Source organism: Bombus vancouverensis, chromosome 4, assembly GCF_051014615.1.
Source record: "Bombus vancouverensis nearcticus chromosome 4, iyBomVanc1_principal, whole genome shotgun sequence".
Lineage (NCBI taxonomy): Eukaryota > Metazoa > Arthropoda > Insecta > Hymenoptera > Apidae > Bombus > Bombus vancouverensis.
In genome coordinates this window covers 1,094,545-1,120,708 of record NC_134914.1, presented here as the reverse complement: position 1 = coordinate 1,120,708, position 26,164 = coordinate 1,094,545, and the positions used below count along the sequence as shown (strand labels likewise).

The 26,164-nt window shown below is 27.0% G+C and overlaps 3 protein-coding genes and 1 long non-coding RNA gene across 10 annotated transcripts in view; 2 read left to right on the top strand and 2 right to left on the bottom strand.

Moving 5' to 3' along the window:
- The first annotated feature begins 1,323 nt into the window (after positions 1-1,323).
- On the top strand, positions 1,324-2,735 carry LOC117161393 (uncharacterized). Its single transcript, XR_004465011.2, has 2 exons — positions 1,324-1,634; positions 1,963-2,735. It is a non-coding gene; the product is annotated as an uncharacterized LOC117161393 (long non-coding RNA).
- On the bottom strand, positions 2,720-16,684 carry scaf (inactive serine protease scarface). Of its 5 annotated transcripts, none has more exons than XM_076617899.1 (12): positions 16,105-16,684; positions 15,609-15,661; positions 14,831-14,962; positions 10,289-10,403; positions 9,553-9,926; positions 9,006-9,207; positions 8,032-8,180; positions 6,891-7,250; positions 5,357-5,511; positions 3,713-3,996; positions 3,191-3,447; positions 2,720-2,893 (listed from the first exon to the last, which is right to left on the bottom strand). In XM_076617899.1, the coding sequence occupies exons 4-12, from the start codon at positions 10,374-10,376 to the stop codon at positions 2,720-2,722; spliced, it is 2,043 nt and encodes a 680-aa protein (XP_076474014.1). In that variant the 5' UTR covers positions 10,377-10,403; positions 14,831-14,962; positions 15,609-15,661; positions 16,105-16,684. The 5 variants fall into 5 exon arrangements, with proteins under 5 accessions (XP_076474014.1, XP_076474015.1, XP_076474016.1 ...); XM_076617900.1 differs by lacking the exon at positions 16,105-16,684 and adding an exon at positions 16,035-16,063; XM_076617901.1 differs by lacking the exon at positions 16,105-16,684 and adding an exon at positions 15,765-15,789.
- Positions 16,685-17,124: 440 nt separating this feature from the next.
- On the bottom strand, positions 17,125-21,814 carry Srp54k (signal recognition particle 54k). Its single transcript, XM_033342865.2, has 9 exons — positions 21,438-21,814; positions 21,003-21,179; positions 20,656-20,885; positions 20,281-20,431; positions 20,018-20,166; positions 19,321-19,582; positions 19,010-19,118; positions 18,079-18,345; positions 17,125-17,689 (listed from the first exon to the last, which is right to left on the bottom strand). Exons 1-9 carry the CDS (start codon positions 21,513-21,515, stop codon positions 17,592-17,594), a joined length of 1,521 nt encoding a protein of 506 aa, XP_033198756.1. The 5' UTR covers positions 21,516-21,814; the 3' UTR covers positions 17,125-17,591.
- A 795-nt stretch (positions 21,815-22,609) lies between these two features.
- Gcn2 (eukaryotic translation initiation factor 2 alpha kinase Gcn2) overlaps positions 22,610-26,164 on the top strand; it is a 30,045-nt gene continuing 26,490 nt past the window's right edge. For 2 of the 3 annotated variants that reach the window (XM_033342983.2, XM_033342982.2), the window contains exons 1-2: positions 22,612-22,988; positions 25,523-25,692. In XM_033342983.2, the coding sequence (XP_033198874.1) occupies positions 22,920-22,988; positions 25,523-25,692 (239 nt within the window). In that variant the 5' untranslated portion in view covers positions 22,612-22,919. Of the gene's footprint in view, positions 22,989-25,522; positions 25,693-26,164 lie in introns of all 3 variants that reach the window. The other variant, XM_076618324.1, reaches the window with a different exon arrangement.

The following is a 26,164-nucleotide window of genomic DNA, read 5'->3' as shown; positions in this document are numbered from 1 at the left end:
TATAGAATAAAAATTTTTCGTTTGAGGCTTTGGTTTCGAGAAAATCGACTTTGAATTTTCGCTCAATACGCGTGCGGTGCGTTATAACGGATCTCACTGTAGATCGTTGTCTCGATGGAAAAATTAAAAAAAAAAATTTTTTTTCTATATTTTCGACTTCTTTTTTCGCGTAGAATCACACCCTTTTCGCTTGTACCACTAATTACCAACCACCCTGTATGTATTAAACTACCAATGTGTTACAATGTCTCTTATCATAATTTCAGTCGTTTATTGTTAAACTGTTTTACGTATTTGATTGGTATTAATTCTTTGCATTCCAGAATCGAGAGGCAACAATAGCTGGTTTTACGTTTTCTTGTAGGCAAAGCAACGGTTCGATATCAAACGTTTTGTTTTGTAACTAAGACCGAAGGAAAGAATGATAGGTTGCAGCTTGTAGTTTGTAGCTGTTATAAGTACCAGATAGGTTATATTGTACCTTGTACTAGTAGTCACTGTTTTGTATATAAAGAGAAAACACTCTGAAATAAATAGTCGTTTCTTTTAGATTTCATAGTACAGCATTGTTCTATGAATATTATTACTATTATTATTATAATATTGTATTTTAAATTATTATAATTATTATGCTAATCATTCAATGATTTTCAAATATGTTCTCAGGATCATGATTTTGGCCAACTTTTTCCTATACATATAACTACTGCTCGGCTTTAGTTTTCGAGATAAGGATTGTTATATGCTCTTTGACGTGAGTTAGATATGGCTTAGGTTTAGGTTAGATTTATCTATGGACTCCCATTGGAGTAATTAAACATATAGGTACAATGCCATCGGTTCCAATATTCAAGGATATTGATTAACAAATGATATCGGTCGGATTTTTTCTTCCAATACATTTACCTAAGATAGGTTTACCCAAATTTTTTGGATACTTCATTTGATGACAGTCTCAAAAAGAAGATGGAAGCATGAGAACTTGTTTGTAGGAAAGAGTTGAGTTGTTATTTGAAATACATAAACTCAAAATTTTTGCTTTATTTTGTGCCGGGTGAGAATATCTCTGTAGTTGTGAAATACAAAGAGGTAGTTTCTTTTATTACCTAGAACCCAGAGGAGCCAATCAAATGGAAAATAAGAAATAAAAATAATAATAGGCACTGAAACAGGACACATTTGCAGTATTGTGGTACTTTGATAATAGTCTTTTGTCAACAGAACAATTGATAAGAATTGATCTTCCAGTGTCAACTAGAATTTCTTTACTCTTGTATAAAACGCTATTGGATAAAGCCCCAGTTTCTCAAGGACACCGTATGTTCATTGACTATTATACAAGCTGTTCTTTGGCCAAAAATTTATACAAGATGAAGTGTTATCTAACCAAACAAATTCAAAGAAAATATTCAAACAAATAGAAAAAGATTGCCATAAAAGATAAAATAGAATGAAACATATATAGTAGCATGTTAACATTTAGCCAACCGCGCGCGCCATAGCGAGCTATTTCCCTCGGATAAGCTAACCTATACGCTGTCCACCGCGCATTTTTGCAAATATCAAGGACTGATATTCACTAGTTAAAAACAAAGAGGTGTAAAAATTATTTAAGTGGTTAATTATATTTTGCGGTAATAATTTTATTTAACGATTTCATATATTGTTTATACGAAACATCAAATTAAAAGTATATATTAAAAGTGTAAAAAATATAGGTAAAATTAAAAACATTAAAAATGACTAAAGATAAATAACACGACTTGAACGTGAAATAAAAAATTCATAATGCATTTTAATATTTTTTTATAGTGTGACATCATTCGATTATAACTTTATTTAGTCATAACTAATAGTGTAATATTTTAATTAATTTTAACACCACTAAATTGGTGTATTTTATTATATACTGTACTTTATAAAAGCAGAAAAAATGACGCAATTAATTGGGAACAATTCCAGGCAAACGATAACTAATAATAACAGCAACAAAAGAGAAAATGCATTGCTAAAGTCAAAAAGGGAGATCTTCCCATTGGGTCACCCAGCGATGTTCTTCACAGAGGGGAGATCTCCCCATTCGGTTGGCTAAGTGTTAAGGAAATAATACTTTGATCCTGGTTTTGGAAAATAAGCAGATTACAGTAATGTTGGCAAATTGGGACAATGGTGGAACTAGTTCTGTCAAAAGGATACTATGGAATGATACTAAAATTATTGTAGAAAAATCTAATATTCTATATTACATAAAATTTATGGATGGTGTTGATTAAGCAGACCAATGCAGTTTAACATATTCCTTTATGAGAAAAACTCTTGAGTGGTGGTATAAGTTATTTTTTGAAAGATTAGAAATATCTATTATCCTGTATAGAAATTCATACATATTATATAATTTGTAAAAAAGCAAAGAAATGAATGTCCACTTAGTCATTCGAAATGTATTAAGTTACTAGTAAATCAATTTAGAGGTGATTCTGATGACAGGATTGTAATGTATTAATTCAAACAGCTATAGAATTAATCTTTTATTTTTTTCCTAAAGCTATTACCCAATATATAAGATTAACAGTAATTTGTAAAGTAGAATAAAATGTAATTGTAAATTCTTATGCTAAGATACTTCCCAAGGATAACAATTTTATTAATAATTATTATATAATACAAAAAGATAAAGAGTATTAAATATTAAGGAAAAAAAATATTAGTCAATAAATTTTTAATGTGGAGGTAGATATTGATTATCTGTAACCAAAGTGCTCTTCCTATAATCACTTGACGCTGAATTTTCATTGTTTGCATCATATTTGATATTTATTTTGTTTCCTTCAACTGCAGAGTTGGATATGATTTTCTTTACCCATGCTACATCTAATGAAGCAAACACAGCAACCTAAAATATAAAGCAGAGAATTTGTATTTATCTATTTCTGATTTTAAAATTTATTAATTTTAGAAATAAATAAAATATATTAAGATTGATTTATTAATTTAATATAAAAGTAGCATACGATATTCGAATATTGATTGATTCCTATAACTAATATGAGTAATTGTATCGACAAACACAAAAATACAAAAACAGTATTCGAAACATCTTTTTCTATTTCTTTATTATTGTAATTAATAACATTAATGTAGATATAAATAGTAATATCTCCAGTAATATATGATAATATCATTATCTTACTTGATTTGATGGATAGCATCCTGTATCTTGACTATAAATTCCACTTAATTCATAAGCACCATGCTCATTTTGACAAGCAAGAGGTCCCCCAACATCTGTGTCACAAATATTATCTTTTTCTTCTTTGGGTGCAGCACAGATAGTCCCATTTGTAACATTAATTCCAAGATTTGTGCTTAGTAATAACACATCTTTGCAACGTTCTCTGGATAGTATGTTCATGCTAATTGCATGCATGATTGCACCAGCGTAATGTGCTAAAACAGAAATATTTATGTATTTAATCATTTAATTTGGTTTAAGTTCTGGATTATCTTGATTCTCAAAAATAAATACAATCATAATAACATGTATACAGTAACATATATACAAAAATAATAAAATTTTTATGTTAGACTGTACTCGCAAACAGAATCGGAATTATGAAAGAAGTAACATTATTATGATAAACAATATTTAACTTTTTATTTACGTGTAAATTATTTATTTAAATATAATAGACGATATTCCTCGCTTAGTTACCTTGAAGAATGGACTTTCCCCAACCAGTGGCAATGCACAATTTATTATTTTGCAGTAAATGCTTTGAATCAGGCAGACATATGGGACTTATATGACGATCGAAAGTAATGGGATTTTCGAGATGCAACATTGCGAGGTCGTATTCTCCAGGTTTTCCTTCATAATAAGGATGTATACTTATGGATGATACATTGATGATTTGAAAAGGCAATGGTTCCTCATGTTTTAATTCGTACCCCAATTTCCATTCTCCCAATTTTATCAAAATATCTTCCGGCAGCAGACTTGAATAATAATGTAAAATATTTTGATGAAGAAAATAAAATGATAACAGTTTATTCTAAGCTAATTACATATATCTTACAAACGGTAATATTAAAATTAAATAATCAAATGCAAAAAATAATAGGATTATAATAATAAGCTTATAATATAATAATAATAAGCTTAATAAATATAATTACTATAAAAAGTAAATTTCACTTGCAGCAGAAAGCGCGATATCCATGTACCACGAAAGAGGTCATCATTTGTAATAGAAAAAATACTTTTTATTTAATAAAAGTATATTGTAATATTCGGTCATGTTTTTGATAATAGTTCTAGAAATGTATCTGAATTTTAAATGCCCGTAAGTATCTTAGGTTGCATCATTTGCATATGTTATATTCTAAGAGACTTTAATAAGAAGTTGCGTACACCTTTCCAAATATGGTGACTATGCTATATTCTTCGCTTAAATTTTGTGGGTGGATCATTCGGAAATTTTGTTACGAAATTTAAAAAAATTTTGGAGATAAAATATTTTCATGATTCATAAAATCTGCATTTTATTGAATAATGCATACACCTTCTTTTTTTTCGATGACTTTTTACTGTTTATTGAGTAGCTTCACGAATCCGTTTTCGGAAAATTTTTTGTCCTTTTCTACTATTAATACTTTAGGCCTATAGAAGTTTATATAATATAATAATATAATATATTATATAATAAAATATTATATAATATATAATACATTATATATAATAATATATAATATTATTATATTATTATTATTATTACTTAGTCCGTGCCTTTCGGTTTTACATCTCGTTTACCTATTACGCTTTTTACATTCTATCAGTCTTATGGCGTTATCACCTTATTACCTCCTCCCTTATATCTATCTATACTTTTTTCCTTGTCTATCTCTCTTTTCTTATATATCTACCTCCTCTCTTATCCACTCTATATAATATTATTATATTATATACCTATATAACAGTATCTATTCGTTGTACCGTTTCTAATGTGCAATTTGTAAGTTATGATGAAGTTAACCTGTGTTTAATTGAGATATTGTTCTGTAAGAGCAAATTCTCGCTAAATTATCGAAAATAGAAAATAAATTGAGATTTTTTGACAGATTTCATTTTTATCAATAAATTTGAGTTCAAATTCAAGTAAAACGAATATACATATATATTTATTAGTTTATGAAAATATTTTTTTTTATTTCTTCTATTTTCCATGTGAACAAAATTTTTAAGTGAAACTGAAACTTCTGGGCAAAATAATACAAGAAAAATATATGAATATTTCCAGGCATATTTTGATCTGTGTAATTAATTATTATTGCCTGTTTTTATATTTAGTATGCTTACCCGTAGATGCAATTAGCTGCTGTTAATACATCTTGATTTCCAATTAGAACACCAGAACAGAGAATTTTCCGTTCCTTTAAATGTAAAACCATCGCTTGCCATGGAATTTCTGCAAAAACTGTTTTGGAGTCCGTTTCTTGTGATTGTTTTAATACCTGACAACAGAGAACAATCCTTTTAAAAACATTTTTTATTTACTCATATTCAGAACGTTAATTGTTTCATATTGTTGCATATTTCAATTTCTTATGTTAATAAATAGCGTACTTGTAATATGTTAAATGGTTTTATTGACATCCTAATTTTTTTCGAACGTTTTATTACATCGATTATTGTCTGTATTGTCGTAATTTACATTCTTTTAAAAGATACGACTTGATTAATATGTGTAAATATTGAAGCATTATAATTACAGTCAAATGCGATATAATAAAATTGAGATGTTCGTTGAAAATAAAGTGAAGCATATTTCGAAAAAACAATTAACATTTTTTGACTCTTTCACATATCACACGTACTACACGTGTTTGAATTTCATGACTTTAATGTAGTATGCATAGATGCATATGTACTTGTACATTTACAAAAGAGTTCGCATAGAAATGAGAAAATTTCTTCTTTTATTTCATTTCATTTTCACAGGAAATTGAAATAGGAATACATCCTACATATACTGCTTTCACATTTTATGGCATATGCTTATAAAAGTATTTGCTTTTAAAAGTAAAATGCTAATAAAAGTATCCTACATTGTGATAATTTATGTAGATATTACAATTCAATGATAATTCAATAAAAATATTTTGTAATGTACAAAATAGATTTTCGTTCATAGCAAAATTAGAAGAGACAAGGGGACGGCTTGATAATTATAAAAATAAAAATGTATGGTTTTTATGTGCGATGCATTATTTTGTCGAAGGTGGAAATACATTGAAAACACAAAAATATACAAACTACTGCTAATTGTTTACAAGAACAAGCTGAATGTGTACTTATAAAAATATTTGTAATTTTGTATGTATGTGTACACTTAGTCACTTGACATTTAAATGACGCCATCTAGCTCATAAATCTTATTAATTTGTGTTTCAAAATGAAATTTCGAATTTTACTGTGGTGAACAGTCTTCCCGTAAGAAATTCGGTAAGAAAAGCTTTTGATAAGAAATTCTGTGAGTTTAGCATAGCTTGTTTCTGACACGTACTGCACTGCCCTTCCATGATAACGTCGTAACGTTATTGTATATTTAATTATATGTATATGTATAAAATTATATGCAGTTATTGTTTCTATTTAATAATAATAATAGTAAGAATAATAGTTTATATAGTTAGTAATAGTTTATTTTTTCAGTCCTCCGGGCATGAAAAGGGACTCGGTTTACATTGTTACTACAATTTTTTTTTATTTTTATATTATATAAATTTCGGCTGTTTGATTTTTTAGTCGGTTTTGATAATTTCGTAATAAAAATTGGCACAAAGGAAATAGAATTCGTCGCATTTACTGACACTTATTTAAAGATACTTACCTTATTTCTAATACCACATCTTGATCTTGTTTTTGGCGTGTTAAAACCACTTCTGTCATCTATGCCCGTATTTGGAGGAACTAAAAATACTTTTTTCGTAGAAATATCGGAATTTTCTGGTATTAACACGGGCTCAACTTCTTTGGAATACTCTACATTGCGATTGATTGCAGGTATTTTAGTAGTTTTTGCAGGTATATTGGGTAGTTTTACTTTTACAATATTCATAAACGTTGGAAATCCTTGTTCGTCAAATCCACCGGAGTAATTTGCCGGAAGATTCCCTGTTGGCCAAGGATCTACGTAGTTTGGATCCCGACAACATTTGCCAATTATTCCATTATCAGGATTTTTGCAACTCTATGAACAAGTATAACAACGTTTCTTGTAAGCTGAGTTTCGAAAATTCAATAAATATATTTATCTTCAAATATTCTGTGCCTAAATTAAAAACTTAAAGATTTATTCATTTATATTTAGTAAAGATTATTTCTTTAGTAAATCTTTTACTTGTATTTTCAATGTTCTTATATCCAAATGAGCACTGTTTATTTATATTATAATACAACTATTACGATATTGCTACATATTTTTACCTTCGAAAATAATTTTAAAATCAGTATAAATTTTATACTACATCGGCGTCCTATTTACTGAAATATAATAGCAGTACATATGTACCGCTATGTTGCATGTATAATTTTAAAACAATGCGTCTATCGGTACATTTCAATTTTAAATATATTTACAGATATATTTCGACAAGAGAATTTTTATGCAAAATTTATATTTATATATGTTGTATTACATTTCTCTATTTGATATTTAATCTTTTTCTATAACTCCTTGAAGTCATGAAAGTACGATTGTATCTGCAAAGGTGCCCTTGGTCTATCGATATATGTTGTCAATATGTTCAAGGTTCTGAACTAAAAAAATCAACATGTATTATCAATACAATATTGTCAATATTTATTGACAAGTTGTATTTTCGTTGAAAACCTTGAAATATTGACAATATTATTTATCGCCTGAGGGCACCCTAAGACTGGACGTTGTGAACTCTACATTTTGAATATTTGTTACTTTTATTCGCGGTATTTTTAATCGGTAATTTTTACTCACGGTAATTTTTACTCACACTCATTGGCACACGTCGAAGAAGTTGCTTTTCCGACAGAATAACAGGCTCTGGACTGATCATTCCGTCCATAGTGCAGAACTTCTCTTCAACACATATAAGCGCTGCTGCACATCCAAGCTGTACATGGGTCGGAATTGCAAAAGCGCCTAAATATTTTGATATTTCAATGAATAATGTTATTAAATTGTTGTCGCAATAAGATATTCCCTAGCAATATTATGTTATCTCATGCATTGCGTTACAACTAATATTAATGATACCAATTATTTTATTTAGCAACCAGAAAATTAAGAAATTGAATAATTTATACGATTTGCTAAAATAGGTATTCTTTAGTTGCATAACATTTAGAAAACTATGAATATAGAATAAGCTATAACATGTTACGAGTTGTTTTCTCGAGAAATATGGATAGCGACAATCCTAGTTTGAGCATTTTAGTATATCAACTATATCGACAGAATTTCGAAATAGAAATGGAACGCATCAAGGTTGATGGTTTTTTAGTTAGAAATCTCTTTTAAGATGTATCCGATGCTGTTCAGCAATGCCGTTATAAGCACGTTATTTTTAACGTTTATTATTGTACTAGATATAAAATTTGTTATTTTCTCGAATTTCTTAGTTACGCAGGACAGCAAATATTTTCTAAACGAATAGTGGATTGTGCTATAATAATCTCACAATATATCTTTTTTAAATTACTGTAAAAAGTAATTTGCTGTTGGAACGAAAATAAGATAATTTTTCGTTTTATCTTCGTTAATTAAAACCTAATTTGTAAAATTCTATATCGTGTACATATGTGAATGTGGTATTGTGCATATGTGTATGCGGTATTGTGCATATGTGTACATGTATGTTTGTTGTATATGCTGTAGCCACTTTCAAGCTTAAAATTACATATAAGCTGTTATTGCATATTATCGTTATCAATTGTGTATAATAAATGGAAAGTTAAATTAATATACTTTGCATAGAAGATCCAAAAATATTTGGCTCATTCCTTTCTTTAGTTACTGCGACCTGGTTATAGTTTATAGATGATTGCTCAGTTTGATAGTTTATATTATTAGAATTATCTTTTACATTTTTGCTAGAGGTTTTCAATTTCCTTTCAAATTCTTTTGTAATCGTGCAACAAACTTGATCATGTACCCTGCATTGTTGAGTCTATTAAGAGAAATGTTAAGAAAACAACATCTGTTAATGATTGATGCAGATAAAATCTAAAATCTGTTACGAAAAATATCGTTGTACAATTTTTTAAAAGCTTTCGATGGACTGAAATTAAATTTCTCATATTTTTGAAGCAATAAGAAAACGATCTATCGCGTTATTATTAAAACTAAGATTACGGAGTAACGTTTAAAAAAGAAACAGGAACATTTGTACCCCAACTTTTTCTACTGGATTAATGAAAGCATTGTAATTAAAATAAGAATTATAAATTCTTTAAATGAACTGCATCATACTATAGCTAGTGGTACTATTTTGGAAAAGTACGAATAAGTTTACCTTGATGGATGAAGAGTAAGTAGTACTTTTACTCGAGTGAATATAACCATTTACACAATCTTTTTTGTTAACGCAAATTCTATTCAATCCAATACAGCTAATTATAAAATCAGCGTCCTGTTCCGCGAATTTTAAACCATCGGAAGCAAAATGACCTCGATAAGCTTGGTTTTGGTTGGTGTCTTGTTTAGGATTTTCAAATATCATCTTTTGCCGAGAATTTTGAAATATTACACCATCTTGCTCTGGTTGAAATATTACTTCTTGTTGTTCAGGTGTTTGAAATATCACATGTTGTTGTTCAGGAGGTTGAAATATTACTTCTGGTTGTTCGGGAATTTGAAATATGGATTTTTGTTCAGAATTTTGATATGCTATGCAAATAAAAAGACGATTGATAACAACAACAATACAAAACTCAACTTTCATCTGATATAAAAATTTGCATTGAGTAAAAGTGATTTAACACGAGAAAAGACGAGATTTCTCTGTAAATTGAAAGAAATACCAAAACAATTGGCCAAAAGAAATACTCAAGAAAGTCATGTTTTTAGTATTTCATATTAATAAATTTAATAAATCATTATTGATCGATGCGACAATTTCTAAAGTAATATTTTTGTTTTGAATAAATAAATGCGTATAAATATAGGAAAGAAAGCATATCTGCTATCGAGAAATCTTCTTAATAGTTTGCATAGAACTACATAAATATTAAAATATCAAATGTACAGACCTGTGTAAGGAGTTTTGGTTTGAGGCGAGTAAGGCAATCCATTTGTTGAAAAAATAATAGCAATAAATATTAATGACCTGACAAGCATCTTTCTTTGTGTTTCTCCTATGTATGTCTGTAAAGATTATAAAACGAGCGATGTAAGAGGGCAAAAAATTGTAATCTTCAGTCAAGATGCTTTAACATTATAAAAGACAAGACAGAGTTAGAATTAATTACATACAAGATACATAAACATGATGACAAAAAAAAATAAATAAATGCAATAAGATAAAAGAGGTGATAAGAAAATTGAAAGTAAATATAAAATACTGACACGTTCCATGACTAAATACGAAGAAAATGTTGTATATGTATAAGGATGCTGACGTTTGGGCAAAGTGGTGAAAAGCATTAATTTTAATTTATGGAAAAAGGAAGACCCATCACCCGGAAATAGCTGATCCAGGCCACATCGTCTCGATCGAAAGAGAAAGGAATACACACATACAGAGATTCTTGATTTTTACTTTTCTAATGTCCTACATTCCAAGAATGATATTTTGGAGCTCACGTCATTCTTTCGTCGACCTCGAGAGTGTTTCACTTTGTCTCTCTATCTCCCTTTCTCCCTTCCTCGTAGTTATTTCTTCGTCTATTTTATTAGCAATTACTATTTATAGATACTATTTTAGAAAATTTTATAATCTTTTCGATGAACAAACAAATACAAATAAATTAAACTATCTCTTTAATTTGATGGAATTTGTTTTCCATGGATGATGGGGAGTTTCGTTAATATCCTTTTCGGATATTTGCAAGTATGTTGTAACATAACTTATGTACATAAATATGAATAATTTACAAGAAACTAAATAAATTTCAATTTCCAAAAGTTTTCTTTGTTTAAAATTATATTGAAAAGCTAATTTCCTCGCTAGTTTATAATCTATTAACGTGTATCAAGCATATAGTTATTTTTATAAAAATGTAGTTATTTAAAAATTATCACAAAAATTAAAAACTCGATTCCTACAACTACAGCCGGTGTAACCAAAAGATTTAAATGTCACGGACGTTCAAAGTTTTCATCTAAGATTCATAATGTAAGACTCATATGTATGTATCATTTTTTTAACAAGTTAATAGTAATTATTACAACCAAATATATCAACATAGAATACCTTCATTTTATGCACATTCATTGCTGATTATAAATTTATATTTTTTAGTTTTACCTTATATTTAATAATCATTTACGAAGATAAAATTCAGAAAAATATACACGTGTTTCTTTGTTCATCCTGAAATTCCCGTATGTGTATTAAAAATAAACAATTTTCTTATAAAATAATTCTGATTAAAAAGAATGTATATTAGTATTTTGAATAAATAAAATATTGTATATTAAACGACGATAATATTCTTTAAATGAACAATGTAACAAAAGATTTGTTGGTAATTTATATGTTCGTTGAGACTTGTTGTTAAATCTGTATAACATATCTGTCAAAATAAATTACAGAAGATGACGATAAATAACTTTCATTTTGCCAAAGGATGAAGAAAAAATGATACTTATATAAACAATACACTAAAAAATTGTAATGTATAAAACGCGATGATATATTTGTTGACGTTGATATTTCTGTGAAACACAGATAAGCAAATTACACAAAGTAACGATGAAGAATTACAAAAAATTAATGAAAAATTAATATAACAAGGAAAGGTACTAACCACAAAATACGAAATAGCATAAAAGAAAGGAAAATAATTATTTTTAAATGGAAAACAGATAAATCTTATTTTCAATGTAATAATTAAGGTATTTTAGATATTTCACAATTTAGAATTTATGTTATTTGTACGGAATATTACTATAAAAAATTGACTATTTTTTTAAATTTTATAAACCAATAAATTTTGCAAATAACTTTGGTAAAAGTTTGAATATTAGTTTAATAGCCAAATTTTTATAATTCTATATTTTTATTGATTTGTATAAATAAAATTGAAAATTCAAAAGTAGATCAAGATTAGAAACAATGGCACCTACTTATTTGGTAGATCCGTATGTGATGAGTACGATTCACTAAATGGAATTTACTTTTCCACGTGATACCTAAAAGAAAGTTAATAAAACTGGCGCTGCTTTAGTATTCGTTCTTCTTTTATATCGATTCGCCAATCTTCAATATCTCCCTACCATCCCAATCGCAATTGCAACCTTGTGCCCACCTTCTTTGAACTATCTTCTTCGAAAATTTCCTTACAATTGACAAAATAGTATTTTCTTCATTCACTTAGAAACTAAATATTTATGCGCTTACTTTTTTTAGTCAAAAACCTGAATTTTTTCTGTAATTCACGAAGAGATAATGTAATTTTTAGAAGATTGCGCAAAGTATATAATATTCGGATGAAACGGCTACTGCTTTTCGTTAACGTACATGTGTACAATAAAATAAGTAAATAATACGTTAATAAGTATAATACGTAAAATAAGTTAATAAATATATTAATTACATAATTTTATGATGATAGAAACATCATGATTTTTAACAAATATAGCTATTATAATTATTTATTTTATTTATTTATTTTTACACAGTCCTGTCCTTTCGGATTTGGACGATTCTCCGATTTTACATTAAGTACGTTATATTCTTAAAAAAAATTACATATTTCTTTCATGTTAACAATTTGTAGCCGTACTAATTTCACAAAATTTAAATTTTTACTAGATCTTATATGTATATTTATTCGTCATAAACATATTAAGTTAGTTAAGAATAACTATTTTGTCAATTTTAAACATTATTCTCTATTATTACCAAGAATTTTAAATGTTGACTCATCTCGGTGCACATTTTTCAAACTATCGTCTGTTATATGTAAATATATCCGTTATACATATATATACATATATATGTACATATATATGTATATATATGTATATGCATATACATATATATACCTATGTGTCGTATAGTCGAACGTTTCTTGGCATTGACTTTTAAAATAAGTGACTTTTTACGAAGTCCATCCTCCGCAATCTTTTGCTTGATTTTTCTTATCTCTATACATATACAGGGTGTTCGAAAATGATATGTCACGATCATCGTAACGTTATTTTACACCTCTGGATAGATGATGTTCTGCAAAACAGTAGTCGCAAAATTGACCATGATCTCGAGGTTCAAGGACAATTCTTTTGTTTACTGCATCATAGTCTGCTCATTATGAAGATAAAAAATTGCAGAAGAACCATGGGTCGTACCTTAAACGCTCTTTCAAAAATAAAATGTTAACGTTTCATTAGTTTCTGAATTTACTTCACTTCAAATGTGTTTACCTACATTTTGCAGCCCGAGGCAGTATCTATTGTCGCGCATACTTAGATACTCTAAATCCATCGTTATACCCCATATAACTCATGTGTTCCTTTCTTTCTTTTTCCTTTTTTTTCCTTTTTACTATTTCAGCAGCCTCACTCGCATTTCTACTTTCCAGCCAAGTTCTTCCCAAGATTGACTGGCAAGGTCAAGGTCAATTTTACGGCTACTTTTTTTACAGATCTTCAGCAATCCAGAGATGTAGGATAACGCTATAATGATCGAGACAAATCATCTTTGAACACCCTGTACATACCTACAAGCTAAACTCTTCTATTACCTTCTCGATTGTTGAATAAATCTTTCTCACTTGAAAAAAAAAACTAAATTTAATGTACAGTTTTGTTACTTGCCGTTCTATAATATCTTCCTACTTTGCTTGAAAAATATTTAAAAAAATGAATAATGGCACAAACATTAACATTCTATAACTTTAAATACGTGATGTAACATCCAAATTTCTATATTATGTATCAAAATTTAGAAAATATTGCATTAAATATTATAAGTAACTTATTTTTTATACTTTTGAATGTTATTTTATTAAAATTAACATTATATCGTTACTTTATAAAAGTATTATTGAAAGAAATGCTATTTTTCAAATTTTTTAATATTTAAATTAACATACATATGTATATATAATTATGTATATATATGTACATATAATACGATATTCAACAGTTTTTTCGTATAACAGTTGTTCTCATGTAAGATAACTTCACGTTACAAAAGACAAATCATATTAATATGCAGGAAGATGATCATGATCTTGAAATAACATCCTAAACAAGCTTAGAGAGACTTTGCCAGATGCGTGTTCTGATATCATATAAATCCTTTTTAATCATTATTTCTTACTTTCAGTGGAAATAATTTAAATGTTCAACTTAACTGTATATTTTATCATATCATTATCATGTCTGATATAAATGTTAGGTATCTTCTGTTTCCTGACTGTAGAATAAATAATTTTTCATTTTTTATATTCTATATAACAACATCATTTCTTGTAATTATTGTATGTTAAATAATGTAAAAATTATCTATGTTATGAAATTTTAAGAATGCAACTCGGGAAAGTAAGAAATCTATATGAAAGACTACGTAACGGCAGCCGATAAGAGATGAGATGAAAACAGAAGATTCAGAAAGTTTCCGTTACCTGTTTCTAATTATTTTGAAGCCTCATGTCCGTCTAGGTATCAACCACCCTTTTCTCACTAAAATGCGCTAAGGGCTCATGGAAAATGGTACGTAACCTAGAGCCTAGTCAGACAAGCTTTCGTTTAATGTACTGTAACATCAAAGTGTATATGAATGCATATGTAATCACAAAAGTTAAATATGTCGAATTTTACGTCCGTGCAACTTAAACGACGCGACGGTCAAGAAACGCTATGACATCTATCAATTAGTCTGCAATATTTTATTATTCGTTTAGTATACAATAATAAAAAGTACAAAAACAAATAATCTTCATTCTTCGATCTATATGTATTGACGTTTTAATATAATTATTAAACTTGAAATATTGTATAAAATCTTTTTCCTTTAGGAAACCTAAAGTTTGTTATTGCTCACATTAACTTTAGATTGTTGACATTAACTTGAGAAGATAAAAATCAGAATGTACACGTATCATCACAGCATAATCATTTTTGATTACTGATCGACTTGATGTTTGGTTACTATAGTATAACTATTTTTGTCATAAATTGGCATTTAATATAAATTAACACTGTTCTAATCGTAAGTCAAAAACTAATACTTCAGAAGTATATAGTTTTAGTTTGTAAAAAATATAAGAATTATAGTAATTATTATAGTAATAAATTGTCGAAAACGTAAATTTACGATAAAAATTTAGAAATTATTAAATTCGGTTGTGTTATAATGGAAAAAGTATTTTTCACGACAAAGATTGTTAACTTTCGACTAACTTTGTCAAGGGCATGTCACCTTGTACATTTTTGGTCGTACCAGCTTCTCTGATCTGAAAAAACAAAATATCTTGAGATTACTTTTGATTAGACGATCAGATGAGACGAAGAATATCTATCAATGACAGAATGAATAGGATATTTAAAGTTCTTCACCTTTATATTAACAATAAATCTTTCTGTATTATATATATATAACTATGTAACTAATATATATAGTTAAACTTCGGGGTAAGATAAAATTTATATAAAATTTGCATTCGAATGTTAGCTTATGGGGCTAAATCTGGTGAATGATCTTTAAATATGTTATTTTAAATATGTCAAAACAAGAATATAAATAATTCGAAATAGAATTTTTTAAATTACGAGAGGTAGAGAGAGGAGATATTCCACTCTCAAGCTATATCAAGATACAAAGATTACCCTTATTCGACACTTTATTAAATCTTTGATTGATATGACATGAGATGACTAATCAGTTGGTAAGAATTACCGGTATATTTGACTTAAATAAAATCTCCTTCCCATCAGTTGGCAATACTTTATCGCAAGAGATATTTTTTCTGTACTTCTAGTTTTAAAACGGAGGAGTGCTGTTCATTTATTTTTCCTAACTTAAGATTTCCAGTATCTCCCCTTCAGCATCTCCTTCCCATTTTTTCTCTCCTCTCCTTGTTTTTGTTTAATTTAATTTCTTCTTCCAGTTCATTAGATTTATATTAATACCTTGTACGTTGCTTTTTCGTTTATTTTGATAATGATTCTATTTTCTTTCTTTTCAGTGTTATCATATAGTTCGGTATGAGTATTGTTTAGTATTGTACTCTGCACCAGAAAGTTTTTGCAAATCTTCCTTCCTATATTACAGATTAATATTAATTAATATTAATCTATCTTTTTACAAAAAGCCATTAATTACTTATTACCATATATGACACTGCTAAGGGGAGATTTTAGGCTTAGATTTTCAAGCGTGGCATGTACACACAATCATCTGATAAATTAAAAAACAAATTCGCTCGAGCTCATTTTTACTCGAATTCTTGTAAAGCGAACATCGAAATAAAATAAGCTTTTACATACTTATTTATTAACGACAATTAAATTATTAATTTATAACAATAAAAAAATAGTTTGTAACATTATATCAAGTAGAAACTTTTAATATAGAATATAAAATTAAGAAATAAGAATATAAAATTTTATAAAAATAATTTATATTTTAATATCGGTTCTTAGTTTACCACACCAGCTATTTTTCGAACTTCTTTTACTCTTTGTTTGCAAGATAATCAAGAATTTATGAAAATGTTTTGCAAACACACACCAAAGAGAGAACTGCTTAAAAATGAATTAATCTTTGTACATAAAAAGAGAGAGTCAGATCTCTGTTTCTGCTTACAATAAAAAAAAGTGAGATATTAACAACTGTTAAGATAAATAGGACTCTATATCTGTGTAAAACAAAGAATTAAATGAAAGGAAGCATAGAATAAAAAGTAGGAAACATACACATGGTAACGAACATCACTTTTTTATTTCTTTTACATTGAAAAAGATTTTTAAACATAAAATTTTTCTTAAACTTTTTAAAAATTTTGAAGAGATCATAGAGTAATAGATTTTAAATTCTTTGCTCTCTTTCCTTCTTCGCTCTTTTTCCTTCTTATTATAACTAAATAATGTTTATTTTATTAAACGATTTGTCCTTTAACAAGGAACTTCTATAATTATAAAATTCAAAATTAATAATAAAGATAGTTTGATTTCAATTACATTAGGTTTAGTCGTTGCAAATGTAGATATGATAGTTTACACGATAATTTATTTATAACAGAAATGAAACTATAGATAGAAGATGGGGGATCTCTAAATAAAGAAATTATTATTCGAATGATAAATAAAATCGTCTTCTGCAATTAATAGGTTAACAAAGAATTATATCAAAGGCAATCAAAGCATTGCCTAACAAATCTTTTTTCACGATTTTCCACCAAAACCACCCATTAAATTTCCAAGTCCTCCTGCTGCACCCTGTTGTAATTGTTTCATAATATTTTGTAATCCTGGCATTCCACCTGTGAAAAGAAAAATTTTAATAATGGAATAAAAATATGTAGCGATTTTATATATATTATTATATTAAGAATGTAATAAGAATATATATATATAAGCTTTTTTTAATGTTCAAACCCATATATTTATTTTTACTTAGTTTATTCAAATAGTACAAACATAATATGCTATAGCGTAAATACTTGAAGTGTAAAGCTTAGTTACACTTGAATACAGACATACATATAAACACAATACATATGTATATAAACACATAAATTACGAATATGCATATGTTAAAAAGTAATATGAAAATGAACATAAAAATTAAATCAATGAAGTATATATTCCTTTCAAAATTTGCTAACTTTATATCAATTATTAAGCACTGTTTAATAAAAATATTACTTACCCATTTGATGTAGCACTCTGGGATCCATCATTTTTGCCATTTGATGATTTAACTTTGCCATTTGTATCGAATTTACATTTTTGGACATATCTCCTGCTTTAAATAATCCTTTAATGCCGCCCATTTTCTTTACAACAGCAGCGAATTTTGTGTATTGTGTAATTACATCTTTGACTTCTTTTTCAGTCACTCCAGAACCTTGTGCTACTCTTACAATTCTGCCTGGTTGTTTACTAAATAATTTTGCACCATCTCTGTTATCCAATTCTATAAATGTTCGTTTATTTAATATTTTTTTATTTTTTATTTGAATGTTGTATAACTATAAAATATATTTGTGACCCAGATATACAACCCAGATTCTTTGATGAAACAGTTTCTTTTACTAATTAAAAACAAATAGCTGAATGCAATTTTTTCTACAATGTAAATTCATATGTTAAATAACGTTAAGAGTACATTATGTATAGTAAAATATTACTATTAACTCAATTTATTGTTTGCAGTAAAAATATGCGCTTTTATAATACTAATAATATAGTGTCTCATTTAAAAAAATATAGAAATAATCGAAATATGATCAAAAAATATCAAATATTATATTTTTAAAAAATTATTATATTTTTAAAAAATATACAGTGAGCCATATAAGAAAATAAGCAATATAAGAGAAAAAAAGGATCCATATAAATTATATGCAACAAACTTATTTGCTGTGACTACTTTAAAAATAATTAAAACTATGGCTACAGAATACATAATATCAGAAAGATCTGAGTTCTATTATTTTCAACATTTTTGACAACTTTTATATTTGTTTATCACAAATAAAATATTCATATAAATATAACAATGTGCATGAATGTTGAAATCTCACATTTCAATAATATCAACTTATATGGATAATTGAATTTAATTAAAAGAAAATTACCTGAGTCGTTCATACTGTCCATAATAGTCATTATACGTTTTAGTCTTGCCATAGATTCTTGTTCTGTACCTTTTGACATAAAGTCTTGACTGAAACCAGGAATCATCCCCTGTTTAACAAAAAATCCCCTTTATGTTATATAAAAAATATTTAAGTATATATTCTATTAAAAATATATGTGCATAACATATTTTAACTATAAGTAAAAAATATATAAATTACATTCTTTACACTTTACAAATTTGGATGAAATTTTTAAAAAATATGAGAAATTTATAGACAAAAGAAAAAAAGAAGAAACTAAAACTTACCATTAACTGAGAGAATGGTCCCATTTTCATAACATTCTGAAACTGTTCATACATATCCCTCAAAGTGAATTGTCCATGTTTGATTTTCTCTAGTAGTTCTTCATTATCATCGAGATTTAATTCATTCACTTTGTCTATTAGTCCTTCGATATCACCCATACCCAATAATTTACTAATAAAAGGTTTTGTTTTGAATGGTTCTAAATCATCTATATGCTCCCCTGTACCTACAAAGATTACTGGACTTTGTGTTGCAGCGACCCTATAGAAATATGCTTATATAATATCAAAACCTTTAATAATTACAAAGGTAAATTTTCTTCAATCCCCAAATTCAATTATAATATTACATTAAAATTTAAGTTTCATTACATTGAAAAAGGATTTTTAACACTAGTATAAAATAATACAAATATCACTTTTATAACTGACTTTGTTATATTGTGACTTTTATATCACTAAAATAATTATTACTTTTTATTAATTATTAATTATTAAGAATTATTACTTATATTACTGATTCTTAATTAAACATTGTTTACCCATAGTATTATTTAAATATAAATATAATTTAAATACTACTTAAAGAAAAGTATATGATATGAATAAGTAAGTATATGAAGGTACTACAAAAGAACTTTTTCAAACATATTTCATAAAAACTTAGAGAAACTATTTACAAATTATGAAAACTTACGCTGAAAGAGCACCTCCACCTTTTGCATGTCCATCAAGTTTTGTAATAATGATAGAACCGACATTAACACGTTCCTTAAAAGCTTTTGCTTGAGCTTCACAAGCCTGACCTATCGTTGCATCCATTACAAAAATTATATTATCTGGTTGCTACAAATAATAACAATTTTTATTTATTGACATAAATATTTCATAAGTTAGATATTGCTAATTTTTGTTCATTAGAAAATGTTTGCAAGAGATAAGAACTATTAAATTACTTACAATTGCATTTGCAACTTGAAGCATTTCCTCGAACAGTGACTCTTCCTGTTTGTGCCTGCCACTAGTGTCAACGATAATAATTTCATAACCTTCTTTTTTAAACATTTCCACACCATCCTGTGCTATTGTAACTGGATCAACTTCTGTATAACTAAATAATAAATTTGTTTTGTCCTATTACACTAGTATTTATTTTGTAACATTAAAATCTTTGTAGAATTATCCATTACTTGAAGGAATAAGATTAGAAACTATACATAGAAAGTACATATAAAAATAAAAACTGTTATATCTCATAAAACTAATTTATTTACTTGTGTCTTATACTTAATTTGTTGTTGAACAGTAACAAATAATTTTTAAATTATTACCCACCTTCCATAAAATGGAATTCTTGCTTTTGTTGCATTTTGTTTTATTTGATCATATGCGCCAGCACGGAAAGTGTCAGCACAAACTAAACAAGCTTTCCAATTTTTCTTTAAATAATGATAAGCAAGTTTTGTACAAGTAGTTGTTTTTCCTGAACCTTGCAATCCAACAAACATTATTATATTTGGGCGTCCTTTAATAGGCTGATAAGCTTTTACTCTAGGATCAATGAGCTGTAACAAAATTGAATATACTTTCCCTATTTCTTAATTACAACAATAGAGAAGAAAATCATTTTTCAGTGTTTCGAATAATAAATTTTCAAATAATAAATAAATCATTCAACTTACCTTTACAAGTTCTTTAAATACCGCACTCTGTATCATTCTCCTCTTATTAAGGCCACCAGCCATATCATCAAAATCAATTACAAGACGTACATTCTCTCTTAGCTTTTTGACAAGTCTGATATTAACATCTGCTTCAAGTAATGCCGCACATATTTCTTTTAGCATAGAATTCAGGACCTAAAATAATAGTATAAAATGTCGAGGTATTTCTATTGACAGTAATAGTTAATTTAATAATTATTATTTTGACTTTTTAATAAATCGAAAGCTATAAGCTTTCAAGTTTATAAAATTAAGAAATTATTACATTTAGAAAATATTTGGGAAATGTTTATAATGTAACGTTTATTGAATAACATAAATTAACATATGTTACAATTTTAATTAGATGTATAGAAATGAGTTTGAAGGTTATGTTACTGTGGAAATACTTACTTCTTCATTAATAACAGTTGCATTGCTGAGAGATCGAAGCGCAGATGTTATTTTACGACCTAAATCTGCGAGAACCATTTTGCTACGACTATTCAACCTTTACATAAACAAAAGGAAAAATTATATCACAGACGAGGTACACAACCTCGTTATAGAACAATCGTTATCCAAATTTTGCCAACGCACTATAGTGATACATTCGGGTTTTGATATAAAATTAAACAAAATTTTTATATGTATTTGTTTAAAACTTTAGATTTTTTATTTTTGTATAAGAGGACACGGTTTTGGAAGATTCTTGACATTAGAATACTTTTTTCTGTTACACTACATAAATCACAAAATGAGGGAGAAAAAGATAGGTTGTGTTATGTTAGGTTTGGTCATTAATGACTAATGTCAAATAGATGAGAAACATCATGTTTCTATAATGTAACTATTTTTAATAGTTTATCTATAATGTAAATATTTTTATAAGTTTTTATGTATACATTCAGAATATAAGCTATAAACCATAAACTAAATTATTGTTAAAATATAAATTAATATTATCAACATTTATATCTTTAAATTGTAAAACTACGAATTATTTTGTTTATAAACTGTATTTTATGAAAAAGTACTTTACAAAAATTAATTTTTACAACATTAATATTTACAACAGTTAAATCATAATTAATATACAGTATAGGTGAAATCTGATACAATTAACCTTATACCATTGAATTTGTTTTCTTGTGAAGGTAATAAAATTAAAATTTATGCTTTCTAAATACTGGTTTGAGGATTATATTTATCTGTTAATTCATGTGGTCTTATATAAATTTATTATGAATTTTTATTTCCACAAATATCCATTCATATAAATGTTATATGAACACAACAATTACATAGATAGAGTAAAAAACGTTAGGTCTTTACTTTGAAAATGTATTCTGAATTTAATATTATGTCTATTCCGGATTTTATATTATTAATATATATATATATAATTACTAACATATTACATATATATTTATATATTTATATATACATAATTAATAATATAATTAATAATATATGTATATACGTAAATAAAATACAAAAATTATATTTCAAATTTCGCGCAATACTGAAATGGTAATCACGTGCTCGATATTTTACTAAAAGGTTATATATTTTGTGGTTCATTGGTGAACACTGAGCAGTTGTATTATGTATTTTTATTCTTGTGGTTAAGTTAAACTACTTGTTTAATACCGACACAATCAAAACATGAGATTATCAGTGAATTTATATTTGGTATCTTTTTAAGTTATAAAATATGTGGAATCATATTTTCAACAGAATTTTCAGTGGATAGTAATGTGAAAACATTTAAACAGTGAGTGTTTAGTGTTTAGTTTCAATTGAACGGTGAGATCGCTGTAATAAAGTTTGAGGTTAAATGTTAAACAATGAGTTAAACTAAGTTATCCGTAATTCTTGAAGAGTATTTAAAAAATGTGTAATGAAAATATGTCCTGTGAGTCGTCTAAAGATCGGCAAAAAAACGAAATCGAGGTTCTGAAGGTACGTCATGATATAAATAGATAAAAATTTATTTATTTAATGTTTTATGTTTTACGTATCATAATGGAATATACACATTTATTTCTAGTAAATTAAATTTTATATGACTTGTTATGTAATTTATGAATAGATAAAGATTCAGATTTTCGTATTTTATGCATGTATCTACAAATTGTTCGTATTTTTTTTAAATAAAGGATCTATAATAAATATAAATGTATTCCGATGAGTGTAGTGTATGAATATGTTCGAATTTAATATGAATATAAATATAAATGGATTAATATGCTATAGTAAATAAAATTACATTATAACAAAATTGGAGAAGGATATATATCTATATTAATATAATTGGTGCTGAATTGTAATTTTATTTACTCTGCTTAAGTTTTGTCTATATATTGTTTATATTATTTATAACATATACATAACTGTGATCATTATATACACACATACACACTGATAGGAAATCATTTGATCTTTACATGAAGTTAAATAATATCATTTATATAAATAATTTTTGATAATTTAATTTTTAAAATGAATAATCAATTGTATTATAGTTTTGTATACTAACATGGAAAAATATTTTGAAATCAATGCCTTTATTTTTATAGCATATTTTTCAAGAATATCTTTAAAGCTAATAAAGAACATAAATAATGAAAATATAAATCATCTTTATTTATTGGTTTTTATTTAAAATTACTAATTTTGCTTCTAGTTTAAGCATGAAAATTTAGTTTGGATTATTTTGTGGGAATTAGAAGTTGATTTATGTAAAGCCATTAAAATAGTTAGTTAAAAATATAAAAATTCACCAGAATCCATATTTTCTTTTTAAGTGCATTTGATTCTACACTGTAATGTATTTATTTTATACATGGATTTGTTTAGATATAAAATTCTATTTTTGTTTAAAGTAACGATTAAAAGTAAAAGCTAATACTCCTATGGTTTGAATATCAGAGTACTGATCAATGTTTTATGTATTTACATCTAATGTTAATATTTATGGCTTTCACATGTCTCAGAGCACATTATTACATATTTTGGCATACAAAACATATGGTAAAACTAAATATATTTCATATAGAATGTTTGAAGTTTATATACAGTGTCAAATAGAAGTATTTACACAGTTTGGACCTTTGTATGAAATTCTTTGTAAATCTGTAAAGAATGTGATTCTTTATTTAATATTTTTGTAAAGTATAACTGTCGACTCACTTCAAGTATACCATAAATCATGAATTTTAGAAATAGTTATAATAAAGAAAAAAATAAAATACACATACACGTCCATTTTGACTGAAACAATTTTGAAATTTTCAGTAAAACAAAAATATTGACACACTTTAAAAATTTGTTATAACGTATATTCTACTTAAATATTGACAATGTTAGCACACTTGTTATATCGCGGGAAGTTTTTCCATCCAAACTGATCGTCATTTATTAAAGTTAGAATATTTTGTAAAAAGAAGAAAAACTGCTGAAAAAAAGATTGTATTAAATTTATACAAGCAAGGAAAATCTTGTTCAGAAATAGAATATAGAATATAGAAATATAATAAAAAAAAAACCTAAAACTACATTCTCGGAAATAGCTGGGATAGTAAAAAACGAATCTAACACGGAAATGCACCCCGTAATAATTCGAAGACCACTCAAAACTATTAGATATGAACTAAGAGTTGCAAGACGAAAGAGTTGCAAAATTAATAAAAAAAAATTGTTAGAGTTCGCTATTAATTATGTGCACGAAAATACAGCATTCCGGCAAAATACAGACCAAAATAAATTTATTATTTTTCAATGTGATGAACGAGTTTTAGTTAGAAAATCGAATACTAGATTAGATGAAAAAAATTGTTCAAACTATCAAACACGGGGATGGCGGAGCACTTATCTGATGTAGGAGAGCTTCTTTTTATTGAAAATACCATGGACAAATATGATTATTTAAATATTTTAAAGTAAAAGTGTGGAAAAATGAAATTTAGGACAAGATTATTATTTTCAACAGGTTAATAATCTCAAACACTATTACATTATATTACGTCTATTTTAAAAATTTATGATTTTTGATATACATAAACTTTAGAGTCGACGGTTATATTTTACACAAAAATTAAATAGGGAATCACATTCTTTACATATTTACAAAGAACTTTATACAAAGATTCGGGTTGTACCAATAATTTGAAGTATCGTATGTAAATTTTCATGAAAATGTATCAGTATTTTACAACAAAAATTAACAATATAATTTTTATATTTTACAAACAAATACTCCTTTTAATGTTGTTTATGTAGCTAAATTTCTTATTTAAAAACGAGCAATGTTTACGTGGGTATAGTTGTCCTAAACCTAATATTTTGCAAGATACCCATGAAGTATATTTCCAATCTCCAACTTTGGAGGCTACTTACATAAATGCTGGCATCTAAAAAACATACGTGTCAAATATTTTTCGAAAAATGTATCATTCTTAAGTTTTATTAAAATCGGCGGTTTATTGTTCTTATAGAGTATTTTTGGAGATGAGCTTCGCGATTTACGTCATGAAAAAAATAGACGGAAATGGCAACCATTAGACATAGTAATTACTTTGATGCCTCAGAAAGGCATGTCAGGTCCAGCTAAAGTGTATGCACAAATTGATCTACATGTAATGTGCAGTGATAAGTATCCTGATGAGTAAGTATAATATTAATTCTATGACATTCCCAAGCTATAAATCTTTTGTTTTACGGACCATTATGATCTAAAACATTGTAAAAAGTGAGTGAAAAAAGCAGCAGGTTTAGGATCTTCTTCATTACACTTGTATTTTCTTTTTTTATGTATAGTTTTATGCTTTATATTTTATTTATATGAAGTAATAGAAAACATTTGTTATTGGTAATAGAGTTCTATAACATATTTTGCAATTTATATATACATACACACGTATAATATGTCGCTTTTTATCGATGTTCAAAATGTCGTTCGACATTCAATTGGAAACCAGATTAACACTCAATATGTTGAAAACCAGATTAACACTTTGACTGCCACGTTGGTCATATATGACCAGTCACGGTTTCTCCTGTGACGCCACGGTCATTGGTGACCGGAGCCGTTGAACTTCTTACAATTGTAAAAATTGAATGAAAATTGACAGTTAGGG